Genomic DNA, 15,831 nt, shown 5'->3' on the forward strand with positions numbered 1-15,831 from the left:
CATGCAACAAACATTTCGGGTAACTGCACTTTAATATGGATGGATGACACTGAATTAGAGTCTGTTTTAATGAGACTGAGTTAAGATGTGTAGCTCTGTCATTAAATAGTAAATTATTTCTCAGAATTCACAGAGAAAAGTCTGAAATGTTTGCTAGGTTAGCGTCCCACATGTTCTTTGGCTCAGCTAAAGCTAACTCTCTCCAACTTCTGGATCTCTTGAGTTGCTTGTTGTTAAAATATCTTGCTGGAGGTGCTGAAGCTCAGAAAGTCTGAGATGTTTGTTCAAAATTAGCTCATTCTCAAGTCTGATCTGAACTGTCCTCTTTTGTTTGAACTTTCCCTAAACTTAGGAGTTAATGACAGAGCAGCACATCCAGACTCAGTCTCATTTATGTAGAGATTAAACTTCAGTGTCATTCATTGATGTTAAAGTGCAGTTTTTCAAATGTTTGTTGCACATGCTCCCGACCAAACCAGTCCAGGTGGAAGATGATGTGAAGCGAAAGCTCCAGAGGATGAATATCACATATTTACGTTGGAAATAAATGTCCTTTAATGAGACATTGTCATGCAAAAGTTGGATTTCCCTTCAATGATGTTCAAATCTTTGTTGAGTGTTTTGTTGATGTTGGTTTCTAAATGTTTTTTGACACTCAGCCCCAAAGATTAAAACCTTCTACAGCTCACAAGCTGCAACAATTCACACATTATCAACTATGTTTCTGACTAAACTAAGATAAAAAGGGAAAAACTGCCTGATTCTTGCAACATGAATGTAAATCTTTTTGGTTTTTATGACAGTAAACTGAATATATTTGGGTTTGACATTTTATAAACCAAAACAAGGGATGAATTACTGGAGAAAACAATCAACAGATTAATGGACAAAGAAAATGTGTTTTCCAACATATATGGCTGAATTACTCCAACATTACAAGATATATACAATTTTAATTCAATTTTATTTATATAACACCAATTACAGGTCAAATTGTCTCAAGACGCTTTATTTTTATATTTTTTTGTCATATTTAAAATATGACAAAGTAAGAAATTTAAACCTCTTGACTAATCCAATTTATTATTTGGTTTTTAAGAGACTAATCGACAACTAAAATAACTTTCTCCACTAAAGCTAATAAACATGAGGCCAAATAGAAGGAACAGTTTTAAATACTGCAGTCCCACGATGACAAGAATAAAGTTTCTCAACAAAAACTAAATCTGCTGGTGGATTCCGTTAAAGTCCTAATAAATGATAATAAAGTGTGATACTAAAGGTTTGTGGTGCTAAAAATGTCAAAGTAAAGATATGAAGCTGAACATGTGGATGGAGGTTGATAAAAGTTGACCTTCCTTCATTTCTCTGGAGCGACTCCATGGATTTTATGGATGGTGGTTAAAGACCTGCTCTTCTAGTGGTCTTCCTTCTAGTTGCTGTAAAAAGTCAGTCCATCCTGGCCGACTTCAACACCTCTTCATGACAACTTGTTCTGCCTCTGACCTCATGGAAACTCAAGAAACTTGGGAAAATCAGTCAAGACTCGAAGAACTCGTGGAGACTCAAAGAACTCGTGGGGCGGGGGAAGGTGTGGTGGGTGGTGGGGGGAGGTGGGGGAGTAGAGGGGGGAGGCCGCCACCCCACCTCCCCGCCTACTCTCCGCCCTGACTCCACCCAGACTCCGCCTTGGCTCCACCCATGTGGTCACTTCAGAAACTACGATGCCAAAGGGACGACGAAATTGTTTCTTTGTATCTGATCTGTAGCTCAGTGAGTTAAGGATTTGTCTATGGAGCTGCAGGTCGCTGGTTCAAGACCAGACCCTTCTTAAATTTTTATCAAAATCCTGACAAAAACAAACAAAGAAAAGTGCCAGTGGTGGGTCTTGATCCTGCAACCTTCCAGTTGGTAATCTGTCTTCTTATCCCCTGAGCTACTCACTCAGATAGCAAATCCTCTTTTTTCTGCGCATTTATAATAATAATAATAATAATAATAATAATAATAATAATAATAATAATAATAATAATAATAATAATAATAATAATAATAAATATTTAAAAATTTATCATCTATTTTTTGTCGTTTTCGAGTTTTTTTAAACTCAAGTCTTGACTCGACCGTTTTTCTCAGGAGGTTGGACTTCAGCCTTTGTGCTGGAGGGTGGAACCCTCATTTCCAAGACTTTCCAAGCCTCCAGACCTCCCGAGTCCTCAGGACCTGAGCTTTCACACAGTCTGAGGGCTGAAATTTTCTAAGTCCCACAGTAGTTCTCTGTTAGATTTAACTTTCAGACAGTCCAAGGACTGATATAAGTTCTTGAGTAGTTCGCTGTTAGTTTGAACCTTTAGACAGTCTGAGGACTGAAATCTTAAAAGTTCCTGAGTAGTTCTCTGTTAGTTTGAACCTTCAGACAGTCTGAGGACTGAAATTTTCTAAGTTCCTGAGTAGTTCTCTGTTAGTTTGAACTTTCTGGTTAACAGAAGCCTTAAAACTTGTGACCATGAGTCTTGATTTCACATTTAGACCATCCACCTGAGTTCTTCTCAGACCTTCACCTGTGGGTTTTTTAGAAATCCTCAACAAACTTTGATTCTCTTCACTGAACAGTAAAGTTTGTGGAGATCAGAAGGTAACATTAGTTTGATCCATGCCTTCAACTACTAGTAGACTTTATCTGGAAATCAGTTTTCTGAAATGAGTTCTTAGTAAATCTGTCCACAATCAAACCAAGAACACAGAAAGAGGAAATGTTTGAAGAAACAACTTGATGTTTTCGTTTCAGACTAGAAAACGCTTTTAAGACCTTTTATCTGTTTTTGCTCTTTTTGATCGTTTTATTGTCTCTTCTGTTTAATTTGATCTTCTAAAGTCTAACTGGTGTCTTTTGAAATGTTTCGTCTTTAGTTTGATTCTTCTTAAACGTTTAGTTTTGCTCTTTTCTCACCTTTTATTCTTGTCTAATATCTGATTTGATTTCCAAATGTTTTGTCTTTTTAATGTTTAATTGTTTTTTCAAATGTTTTATCGGCTTGTTTGAGTTTCTTTTTCTTTCCGAATATTTAATGTTTCGATTAAATCTTTAAGGTTTTTCTTTTTAAATGTTTTACCACCTTTTAATGTTTAATTTTCTTTTTAAATGCTTCATTGTATTTTCTGTGTAATTCCTATTTGAAGTTTTATTGTCTTTAAGATGTAATTATCTAATTAAACATAAAATTTTTTTAATTAAACATCTCGTCTTTTTTTTTTGGCCTTTTCCAGCTTTTTATTGGATAGGCGTAGTGAGAGACAGACAGGAAACGGGGGAGAAGAGTCGGGGGAAAACTTGCAGCAAAGGGCCGGGAGCGGGACTCGAACCCGGGCCGCTGCGTCAGGGACCAGCACCTGTACATGGGTCACCCGCTTAACCTGTTGAGCTATACGGGTACCCATGTTTTGTCTTTTTAAATGTTTAATGATCTAATGAAATGTTTTGCATTTTTTAAAATGTTTAATAGTGTTCTTGTTTAATTGTATTTTTTTTTTAAATGTTTAATGATGGAAAGTATTTCATCTGTAATTTGTAATATTTGTATTTTAAAAATTTTGTTTAATTTCATACTGACATGTATTGTACCTTGTTGAATGATCTCATTCAATATTTTGTCTGTTTAATAGAGTTAAACATTAAATTACATTAAATTATATTAAACAGACAAAATATGGAATGAGATCATTCAACAAGGTACAATACATGTCAGTATGAAATTAAACAAAATTTTTAAAATACAAATATTACAAATTACAGATGAAATACTTTCCATCATTAAACATTTAAAAAAAAAATACAATTAAACAAGAACACTATTAAACATTTTAAAAAATGCAAAACATTTCATTAGATCATTAAACCTTTGAAAAGACAAAACATTTAATTACAAAATTAAATGTTTAATTAGAAAATTACCTCTTAAATTTCTTAATTAGATTATTAAACCTTTAAGAAGACAAAACATTTAATTACAAAATTAAATGTTTAATTAGAAAATTACCTCTTAAATTTCTTAATTAGATTATTAAACCTTTAAGAAGACAAAACATTTAATTAAAAAATTAAATGTTTAAATAGAAAATTACATCTTAAAGACAATAAAACTTCAAATAGGAATTAAACAGAAAATACAATGAAGCATTTAAAAAGAAAACTAAACATTATAAGGTGGTATATGTATATATAATTTAATTGTAATTAATGTTTAACTCTATTAAACAGACAAAATATTGAATTAGATAATTCAGCAAGATACAATACATGTCATTATGAAATTAAACAAAATTTTTAAAATACAAATATTAAAAATTACAGATATTTTCCATCATTAAAAATTTAAAAAATACAATTAAAGAAGAAGAATATTAAACATTTTTTAAAAATGCAAAACATTTAATTAGATTATTAAACCTTTAAAAAGACAAAACATTTAATTAAAAAATTAAATGTTTAATTAGAAAATTACATGTTAAATTTCTTAAATCTTTTTAATAAAACTTTTTAAAAGTTTTATTGTATTAATTTTTTTCCTTTGATTTAATTGCTTTTTGTTATGTAGTTTATTTCTTTAATCTTCTTTTTCTGTCAAGACTTTAACCCCAACCTTAAAAATGAAATAAACCCTTAAACCACAATGAAAATACTTCTGTTGTCACAATCATGAGTTAGTCAATTATTCAGTTTATCAATTCAACTTTATTTGTTTAGCACCGTTTACACAGATGACAAAACTAAACAAGCAAAGAGAAAAAAAACTATGCTAGAACTGTGATTAAAACTCAAAAACATAAAAAAAAAAAAAAACATTTAACATGGTAATAAAATGTGTTGTGTCCAGGGGATGGAGGGAGTTTATTGAAGTCTTCTTGGGCTCACATGGGAAATCATTTAAAATATAAACTTGATATTCAGTCTAAGGAAACTGCAGAGCGACAGAAGAACCAACAATATCTCCCGTTTTCTCCTTTAATGAGTCGACTCTTCTTGTGCTTTCAGACCAAAGAACTACAGATTCTTCACAACCTGCTCAAACTCTTGGTACAGGACCTCACCACACGGGTCAAGAAGGTTTCCGTCTCATTTCTACTCTGAAGCTCACCTTCTCCTGCTCAAACTGCTGACAAATGTTTCTGCTGCTCTAAAGTCTGGTCTCCAGAACTTCCTAAAAACTCTCAAAGTCTCTTCTGCTGCAGGTTGCTTTGTAGAACTGTTGCAGAAAACCTCACTAAAGCACATGGAGGGGCCTCAAGATAGTCATCCAAATGAAACCATACAAAAACCAAACTAGCACAACCCAAATGCTAAAGTCTCCTGCAGCCTACCAGAGAACCTCTGAGAACAGAGAATCAGGACAGGAACTCTTACCTTCTGGACAACCAACATTGGTTCACAAACAAGAATACAGAATGTGTCTGACCAAAAACCTCTAAAGACTCACTACAGCCAAGATAAAGACACAACTCAGCTGCATCAAATCCACTAATCACTGCACACATTAGCACCATGTGTTAACTGTGGCTAAAGAACCACATTTACCAAGACAACTATCCAGTACAAAGCCCTAAAATACACCAAGAAACACATTAAAGCCTATTTTACTGCTGGAAGCTGCAAGTCAACACCTAAAGAAAAAACTAAAGCAATGGAGCCAAACCCAGTTCACTGGTGAAGAGAAGCAGAGGAAATGTTTGTCTGCAGCTAAATAAAGCAGGAAGACACTGAGCTGCTCAGGTGTTCCTGATAACACCAATCAGCCACCTGGACAGCCAATAGGAACACAGCTTCCTGGAAGTCCAGAGGGCTGGGTTAGTGAAGGAAATTTAATTTAAAGTTGAAGCAGAAAGTTAACAAAGAAAGTTGAAAACCACCTTCTGATACCTGAAATCTCTGAGTTTTCACACAAAGAACACCTGAACATGTCAAACTGGTTCCATAGTAGAACCATCATTGTAAAAACGTCATAGTATGGTGTGTTGCTCAAAAAACATTAGGACCCGGCTGTCAGGGGACAAACATGTAAGAAACATGAGAACAGAGAGAACCCAACCAGTAGGTCACAGTTTATCATCCCCCAGTCATCTCCTGAAGTCCATATGGTGAGAGACATCAGTATCTGGTTGTTAATTTACCAGAGGATGCTTATAATCATGCTGATGTGGTGTGTACTCTACAGTATTTTAGTGACTCAATAAATGCCTAAGTTGTTTTTTTTTAATGCTTTTTAGTTTTTAATAAACATTTAACAGCCTATATGTAATCAATAAATGGCCTTTGCCTATCTTAAGAAAAATTCACTCAGAACTCTGATATGTTAACAGTACTAAATAAATCAATAAATACATGCATACACACAAAAATAAGTTCATACATTAACTGTGTTAAGATTTAGATTTAGATTAAAAAAAAGTTGTTTATGTTTTTGCAGAATCCAGTATTACTCACTGGTTGGTCATTACATTTTATTAGTTTGATTTCACTGTTTAAAATGATGCCACCTCTTTTCAGACAGAACCTGTGATAATAAAACAATACAAAATTTTTAGTTCCGTGTTAATAAAGCACTTAAAGCTTTAAGTATGGCTAAATGCTTTTTTCAAAATTAAATATATCACTCCTTAGGTGGTAGTGGCCCCAAGTTCAGTAAAGTTGGAAAGATATTCACAGATTCGGACTTCCAGCATCAATAACTCATTAGATATAGGTTGTCAAAACATAAACGGTGCCTCTTTCCCATTGTTGCAAGGCAGACAATGTGCTACAAGCCCAGTTTTATCAAAAGTAGCTGTCTTTCAAGCTACAGGAATAACATTGGTGTCTATGGAGTGAACAGGGTCCGTCTGCAATTTGCAAAACCACTGCAACAGTAAAGAGAGACAAATATTCAATAACTTCACTCTTATACATTGTAGTGTCACTAAAATCACTGCAGCCTTCAACTGGCTCCTGTTGACAAAGTGTTTTAACAGAAATGTAAATGCTGTAATTTGATTCTTTTAATGAACCATGTAACTTGAATGGATGTGATGCTGGTGTGACCACAGTGCACACGTCTGATGTTGCTCACAGTGGTCCAAGGAACGCTCAGGGAGTTTGTGTGTTTGCTCACACTCAGGAAAAATTACAGGGAACATTGCTGCTGACTGTATATGCTACTGGTATAGATGTTTTCACACAGCCTGGCGTTCAGCCGAGAAATTTTTTTGTCCTGTGACTGTTCTTCTCAGGTGCAGCAAGGAGCGAAGATTTTATTGTTTTTAAAGAATCTGGTGCAAAAGGCGTATTATTAGTTTAAACACCATAGTCTCTTTTTTTGCAGTAATAAAAGGGCTCCTATGCTATTTCCAGTGCTGTTTCTGACAATCAGTTGGGCTTTTCTTGCGTTTTTGCGTTTATGATACAGGTTCTGGGATCCACAAAATCTGAGAGTATTTATATTATTAAAAAATTGGGGGTGGAACATGATTGTTCAGTCTTCAGACTCTATAATACCCAGTTCTATGTTTTTATGTATATTCTGGGCCTCTACTAGTACACTTTTGTGTGATTTTTTTCTTCTACTCAAAGCCGAATTTTCGCATTTTTTACATGAACGCTAATTTTGGTGCAAAGCTTGTCTCACTTTAGGCTGATTAGTATTGAATATATGTATTTAGTGGCTGCTTATAGGACTAAACTATCATGTAATGATGTATACTGTGTGCAACTCAGGCCTCTCTTGACCTCAATGAGCATCACAAATAAGTAAAACTCACCGAACATCAGAATCATATGTCCTATAAAATTTAAAATTTAAATGATTACATATGTACTTCATCTCTGCAAACAATAGAGATGTCTTGGTTACAGTTTTTCCTAAATTATTCCCTAGTTTAGGACTTACATGACTACGTGGGAAAAGTATTATCTTGGAAACTTAATATGACGTGAATGTGCTGCAAGTATTTCCATGTGAGAAACTGGAATTAATATATTTTGTACAACTTGACAGTGTATCTTGGTTTTGTGGCGTTCTTTAATATATCTTTCACTGAGTGTTTGGTTACACCTGGCACTTGGCCAATGCCGTTGAATCGAACTGTAACCCTCCCTTTTGCTTCTCACACTTTAAGGTGTAATTCAGGTTCAGGAAGGATTTTGTTAGCAATATATTCACCCTAAAAACACACAATGACAACAGATTGTAAATTTTTAGAAAAGGTTATCTACCCGGGTTACATAATGAACAAGAAAAGCACTCAGAGAGCACAGTACTCCGCCAAGGCTGTTCATTCCTCCATATGGCATTGTCAGAAATGCAGCATATTTTTGTAGAAATGCAGCATTTTATTATTTTTGTTGTCATTGATGATCAGAAATCATGGCACTATAGAATGTGGTCATTTAATATAGCGTAGATGTACCCACAAAGAAAATGACCTGAGCACAGGCGTGTGTTATGCATGTGTACGGATACTGAATCACATGACCTACATATGTGTCAATTACTCTTATAAAGGTCTGTTGATGATCACTTTTTGCAAGGCTTTGTTTCGCTAGCGTTAAAATAACCGTTCCCTTCTTGCTTTTATTTTGAAGGTGTAGTTTGTTTTTTTTTAATGCTCAGGGCTTTTACTTTTGGCACCATTCCCACAGCACAGGACGTGTTAATCTAAGAAGTGGTTTCTTGACATGAGGAAGACTGCCGAAAAGTCCAAAAATCCATGTACGGATGAAAGGACAACACCAGAAACACCCCCACAATTTAATCAATTGTTTCTTGTATCACTTCCGAAGGATAAGTCAGTAGTAGGATCGCAATCATGTGATCATCAGTAGGCAGCTGATGTAGTTCACTTGTTGTCGTGGTTACGGTGACGCCGCTATAGCTCGCAATGGGAAATCCTTAACAAATCCGTGGATCCAGACTATAAGCTGCATCACTGCCAGAATCTAATGAGGTGGTCCTTGTTTCATTTCTTACCTTCCCTGAAAAATTCATCCAAATCTGTTGTCCTGTTTTTGAGTAATGTTGCACACAGACAGACAGACAGACAGACAGATTCACAGACAAACGCACGCTGATCAGCACATAACTCCACGGTTTTCCTTGGTGGACTAATAAATGCGTGCTTTGGGCTACAAGGTGTGAAAAATGGCTACATGTGCGAACTGCTCACATGCAACGTTCCAGCTGATATCACTCAGCTGTAAGAATTCCCAAAGCTCATGGAATGACAGTCGCCTGAGAGAAAAAGACAAAGAGACAATTCTAAAAGAGAGGTGACTAAGAAGGATTGGAACAAGAGGAGCAGGGGCTTTCTCACTGCGACTGATACCTTATCTCGAGATGACTCCACCCTTGCATGTAAACACAAGCCCCATGCATTATCCAAAAGGATGAGCCGGCCCGGTGCTGCCATGGTAACTCACTATTTGTTATCACCAGTCACGTGCAGCATAAGAAGCAACAATTCCCAGCACACTAGTCAACTTTGTTACAGTATGTAAGGAGGGTGTCTAGAACAGACTGTGCCTTTCTAACCGAGTGCTCCACCTTGCCCACAGGATCTTTCAGTTTGTTGACATGTTCTGTCTGGTATGCGTGACGTACAGGATGAAAACATACACCTGGAATCCGAACGTGAGCCAAGAACTGTAGCGTTGCTGTGAGTGCACATCATAAATATATTTCATTCTCTGTGCTCTGATGAAATGGATTAGCAATGTCAAATACTCTTCAAGTTGGTTACAAGCCTTGTGTACTGATACATTTCTCCTGAGCTAATGCAGGTCTCATGTTTTTGCTTTTCCCCAAGAGCATCTTAATCAGGGCTTATATACAGGCACGTGCAGAGGGCGGCGGTGGAGGGGCTGAAGCACCTGCCCCTTCGTCCCTTTATGCCCAAAGTGCACTTTTGTCAAAGTTGTTTTTTTTAAATTCTATTTAATTTTGTTTTTTATTTGCAAATGTGTGTGTGCGTGTCTGTGTGTGTGTGTGTGTGTGTGTGTGTGTGTGTGTGTGTGTGTGTGTGTGTGTGTGTGTGTGTGTGTATGAAAGTCTTTGAGGCCCAAAATAATAAATAAAACAAAAATAAAAATAATAATAATTCTACCCTCTACCCTCGGTCGGTCACATGATCCAGGTAGACGTCCCTCACTGCCCTGAGGTGTCCAGATGTTCCCTGTAGCTCAGTGCTAGCACCGCTAGTCTAAAAACCAGAGACCTGAGGGAGGACTTCAACAACTGATGGTCCTGATGGTGAGGAGGTTCTGCAGCGGGATTCGTTTGTGCATGGTGTATTTTTGCAAGATGACTGACGCAGTGAAGTGAGCATCCTGTATGTGTGTCTGACTCTACACACACCTCTCATCAGTTCTAGCCGCTAGTTAACCACACAGCTGCTGAGAGGATAAAGTATGACAGGCTTCTTTTTGTTTCTCTATGTTTCTGTTGTCATGGGCAAAGTGCATCAGAGAGATGTATTATTTTACTGTCAGTGAGTTGCAGTGTGTTTCCTGTGTTTCTAGAGACAATGAGGCAGAGGTTATGTTATTTCACTAAAACTATGTACATGCATTTTCACATAATTCTGGACTATTACAGTATAAATACAATAACACTAATAATTAGAAGAATTTGAATTGTGATTTTCTCAGCCTCTCATTTAAAGATATCAGTACTTGTTTATAACATTTGTATATATAGACAAATTAAATATAATATGCATAAATATAAAATAAAATAATAAAATATATAACTTATAATCTTGCTGTCTTGCGCAAAGTGGATAGTCAAACTGAATAAAAGTACAAATACACAAATACATGATACAGTATATGTCTTGAAAAGGTATGAAATTTAAAAGCAAGGACTCCAGGAAGAGTAGCCACAGTTAAACAGTCCAGTGTCTAATGGTGATCTAAATTCAACTTCAAAATAATAATTTGTCACAAATTTACTACATTACAGGTTGGGGTTCGAGCCAATGACCTTCAGATCAGTACTCCTGAAACTTAACCACTGCACCACTGCTGTACCTTGTATGATGAGGTATGTTTCCGCACAGTGTTTTAATTTGTGGCTCCATGTGCCCCCTTTAAACTTTGATCACCTGCCCCTCCAAAGGTCTCTGCACGGCTCTGCTTATATGTGAAGCTACAATGTACATATACAGTATTCATTATTGCAGAATTTACCATAAGCTGTCTGCACGTGTTTAATGATTAGGATTTTGATTCTGCAGAAGGAAGAAAAGAGAAAGAATGCCTTTTTTTTGGACAGATTTAATCAGAATATTATTGCAGAATGTAAATTTCACATTTCAGCAGGGTAGTTAAGCTCATGAATGTGAGCAATGATTGAGACAGCAGGTTTCAGATCATCCAACATTGGAGAGTTCACATAGTTTATGCACATATAAAAGCACAAAGTTTCTTAAAAATATTAGTTAAATAAAATATTCACATTCTTATATAATTACACATAGATCTGTTGAGAAAGCACAAACGTATCTCATTGGTCTATTTAACTGCACATAGGGTTTTCCAGTCTGCTCTGGATCTGTTTGATAAAGTCCTCTGAAGATGCTGTACATCAGAGTTCTGCAGACCAGCAGACACATGTGCAGGCAATAATGATGGGCGGTACGATGCAAGTGTGGGGTAAAAACGGTTAGGGCTGCTTTGGTTAGCATCTGGTTCATCTTTTTCCATACACACTCGGTAATTCTGCCCCCTGTTGTCATCCCAGTGTGCTGTTGTGCCAGTAGGACTGGGCCTGAACGACACACAGAACTCCATTCGCTCCTGTGGATCAATGTTCTGGGGTAAGCTTAAATCAAAGCTGAAAACATCCACGTTAAAACCCCCACGGCGCTGCTGCTGCAAGAGCGTGCAGGGGATGTCATGATGGCTTCGCCAAGAGTCAAAGGTCACCCTTAGATGCACAGCACTCTCGGCACTGACATGGAAAGCACACACTTTGCCGCTCAAAGAGTGCTCTGAAATTTTGCAACTTTCCAGTTGCACATTTGTCTCTCGCAGGCGTCCAAGGAAGGCTTTTATGTCCGGCGTTGGCTGAGGGAAACCCAGCCTGAATTTGGGGCGTTGCATTTTGTTGGAGACCAACTGTTGGCCTTCCAGTTTGGCTGGAAGGGATCTAATCACCAGGGTAGGAGTCGGGGAAGAGGGCTCTGGAATGAACAGACGTACAGCAGTGAGTGCCAGTCCTTTGGCGTCTGCGAACACCACGCGCTTCTTGTTCATACCACTGCTGCCACTGTCCCTGCGGAAACAGCTCCGCCGCTCCGAGGGCACCGGAGACGAGGACAACGAAGACCGTGAATGTGAGGAGGATGAGGACAGGTGATGTGGGGAGGGAAGGTCGGCCCTCGGTGGACAGTCAGTTGGCTGAGAGCGATGCTGTGTGGGTTTCAGAGGTGACGTGGACAGCAGTTGATAAAGAGGCTGGCGCTGGCTGAGGCTCAGACACATGGCCAGGTCTACTGGTATTGCAGCCGACTGGGGATGGCTAAAAGCCTGTAAAACTCTGCAGAAGAAGAAAAGACAGGGTTAAAATGAGATTTACTGCTTAAAGAGACACTGTTAATATATTATAGCCATGTGCATATGATATCGTGATCTGTGATTTCAGCTTTAACGTGATTACTTCATGCAGAATTTAATGAAGCTTACCTTGCACAATTCATTTCCAGACCGTGGATGTTACTAAGTAAATCTGTTGCCTTTGTTCAAGGACTCCCCCAAACTCCCTCAGATCTATAAACAGAAAAGAACAGATTATAAACACATTAAACATAAATAAATTAAGCAATAGTCAATAAAAAAGCTATACACATGACTAGAAACAGTGCTGCAGAACAGAGACAGCAGCCTACAATTTCAAGCTGATGGCATTTTTTTTTTCAGTGTAAAACATACTTACAGGTTATAAAAGCACCATATATCTCTTCAAGTCAATGACGGAGAAAACCAAAGAGAGGATCGTGGCTGTTGTCTGCTGCTGCTCTCTCTGGAGCTTTTGTGCGGAGTTTGGGAATGAGGCAGTGCCTTCCGTGACAACGCATTTGCATGTGGGTATGGTTGTAGCCAATGAAGTGAAGCTGCTCTGTTTATGTCCCGCCCCTAAAGAGAACTGCTGTATGAAAAGTGTCATGTCAAACCTTTCCTTTTATGGAACTCTTCTGTGATTCAACTTTGAGTCAGAATACAGTGTTTTTTTTGTCATCTTTACCACAAGGAATATAACCTTTCAAACTCTGTCTTGTCTTTGCAATTTACATTTTATACCATTCAGCCAGTTACAAATCTTTTAGTTTGAGATTAACCTAATCATTCTGAGAGATAAAAAGTAATGACCCAAAATCAAGTTTTGATGTAGTTGAACAAGAAAATCGAACTACCATCTGAGGCGGTAAAACAGGATGGTCATATAAAGATGTTAAATATTCAGTGAGTAAAAACACGTTTGCCATCAGTTGACAATGCATGAAAAGCATGTTAGCTCATATTGCATGTTAATTGTTAAATTGTTAATATATCTAGCTTTTTATTCTGCCTTTCCTTCAGATTATCCCAGTCAAACCATTTGGCTTTACTCCACTGATGCAATGTAAAGTACAAGACATTTTTCTTTATTTTTAGTTGCAAAGTAATCCTAAACCTTGAAGAAATGTACTCAAATGCATTCTTTAACAGGGTTAGATGATAAGATCAACACAGCTTCAATGTCTGACTAAATATGGAAGTACTATATTAATATTGCATTCATAACTGAACAAAATGTTATGAACAGATTTTTAAGAAGACCTCAAACTGGGTAGAACAGAGCTACTGTAAGGTGAGGCATGCTTGACCAGGCAAAACTGAAGTAAAATAAATAAATAAATAAATAAATAAATAAATAATATGAATTATGTAGAGAAAAAACATACAGGTTTGCTAATGCGAAAGTGGAGAACCTTTCTTTAAAATTCAGTTAAGATTCTGCTTTATTAGTTGCTTTCACTATGATTGCTAATGACTAGTAAAACATATTGACAAAGGGATGTGTGAACTTTTTTCTAATAATCTGCAGAACATGGTATAGCAACCTAACACACTGAAAATTTCAGGTTTTGCCAGGGATTTGGCTCATGCAGTAAGGCCGTCCTACTGTTTTTGTCAGTGGATTACAAATTTTCTTAACAAATGAATCGCATATGTTGCACCAAATCAATCCCATCCATTACTATTTTGAAGAAACACTGAAGCTGCATGCTTTGCTTATCTCTGCCAAAGACGACTGTGGTTGGTTGAAAAATACAAACAAACCAGAGTATTATTTCCCCCTATAGCAGAATGAAACTCAGGTGCAGCCAAAACCCTACAGAGTAGGCCAGGACATGTATTTGCCAACCTGCAGATTGAAAATCCATGGTGCAGGTGGCCTGTTAGGCAGTAAGAAACAGAGGAAAGGCAGAAATGGTGCACATATAGAACCTGCATCCATCAATCTACAGATACCCTTAAAGATTAGAGGGATGTGTTGTATTTGTCACTATTCCATAGCTAACAACACAAAAGGAGAGAAGTCAGATATGGATTAAACAGTGTGGAAGATGCGCTTGAATCCATTGAAAAGCAACAAAAAGTCAAACTAAAACTTTATTCTTCAATCTCCACAGCTCTGTGCCAGTGCTTGAGAATGGTTTGATTGTATGTCATTGTCATTCTTCCATAAGGTGTGAAAATGCTGTGGTGTGTTTTTATTGTTTTAACCCAATCGCAATCATTTTAGATGGTATTTCACCCGGGATGCAGTGATGGTGCCCCTGCAAGATAGCGGCAGGGACATAGTTTTACACTCGAATCCACTGAAAAGCATACAAAAATGTTATTTTTTTTGTAAGATACATTCCACAGCAAGATAGCCACAGCCAATTAAACAAAAAGATTATTATTTCCATCGTCCTTGGTTTAACTCCGCACATCAGCTATTCTAAAGCTCACTAAATAAAGTTTTACCTCGTTTATTACCTTCAAGCATTAGGTTACTGTGAAAAGGCTTGTGACATAATCAATATGTTGTGTAATACTCCTGTCTCAATCTGGAAAAGTTTCATCAAAGTTAAATCTGTTGGCTTAAATGACTACATGAAAACAGGTTTGGACTGAGACCAGTCTTGAAGCTAACCACAAAGATAGTTACAACAGCAAAACCAAACATGCCAGTTGTTTTATAACAGGAGTAGTTTATCGGATAAGATCATCAGGTAACACACAAAGGCCTGAAACAATAGCTGGCTTTACAGAAACAGGTTAATTAGTTTCAAACGTATCAAACTTCATGAAGTGCCTGCTCAGTGTTGCCGAAAAAGCGGCCCACCCAGTTTTTGACTCAGGTTGTATTTTGACCTTTTTGACATATTTGGCACTATAGATCGCTGTTATATAATATCCATTGTATAACTCCAAAGTTTCCATTAGGCATGACCTCACTGTATGATTCTCCTTTGTATTTCTGTGCATACTATATCGAATATTACAGGCAGTTTTAGCGAAAAATTCACAAACAACCAAAGTAAGTCAATCTGTTGGAATATTTGCTTGAAGGGTAGCATGTTTTTTTTTACATGATGCGCCATTGTTTGGGTTTCCAAAGGGCAGGTTTGCTCTTAATGCAGACTTTCACAGGTGCGGTGAGGTCACCCAGTGGGAGCAATGAGTAAGACTAAATGCATACCTTTTGCTGCAGTCACTGTGTCTGGGATGGGATCTTCTTTTTTTGGTATTTAGTCTCACTCACTTTCTCGCTC

The 15,831-nt window shown here is 37.1% G+C and overlaps 1 protein-coding gene across 1 annotated transcript; it reads right to left on the reverse strand.

The window, feature by feature from the left end:
* Window positions 1-11,279: 11,279 nt before the first annotated feature.
* LOC111586176 (protein phosphatase 1 regulatory subunit 3C-B-like) lies at window positions 11,280-13,115 on the reverse strand. Its single transcript, XM_023295868.3, has 3 exons — window positions 12,960-13,115; window positions 12,710-12,793; window positions 11,280-12,563 (listed from the first exon to the last, which is right to left on the reverse strand). Exons 2-3 carry the CDS (start codon window positions 12,721-12,723, stop codon window positions 11,537-11,539), a joined length of 1,041 nt encoding a protein of 346 aa, XP_023151636.2. The 5' UTR covers window positions 12,724-12,793; window positions 12,960-13,115; the 3' UTR covers window positions 11,280-11,536.
* Between the last annotated feature and the right edge of the window lie 2,716 nt (window positions 13,116-15,831).

This window comes from Amphiprion ocellaris, chromosome 17, assembly GCF_022539595.1.
Source record: "Amphiprion ocellaris isolate individual 3 ecotype Okinawa chromosome 17, ASM2253959v1, whole genome shotgun sequence".
NCBI lineage: Eukaryota > Metazoa > Chordata > Actinopteri > Pomacentridae > Amphiprion > Amphiprion ocellaris.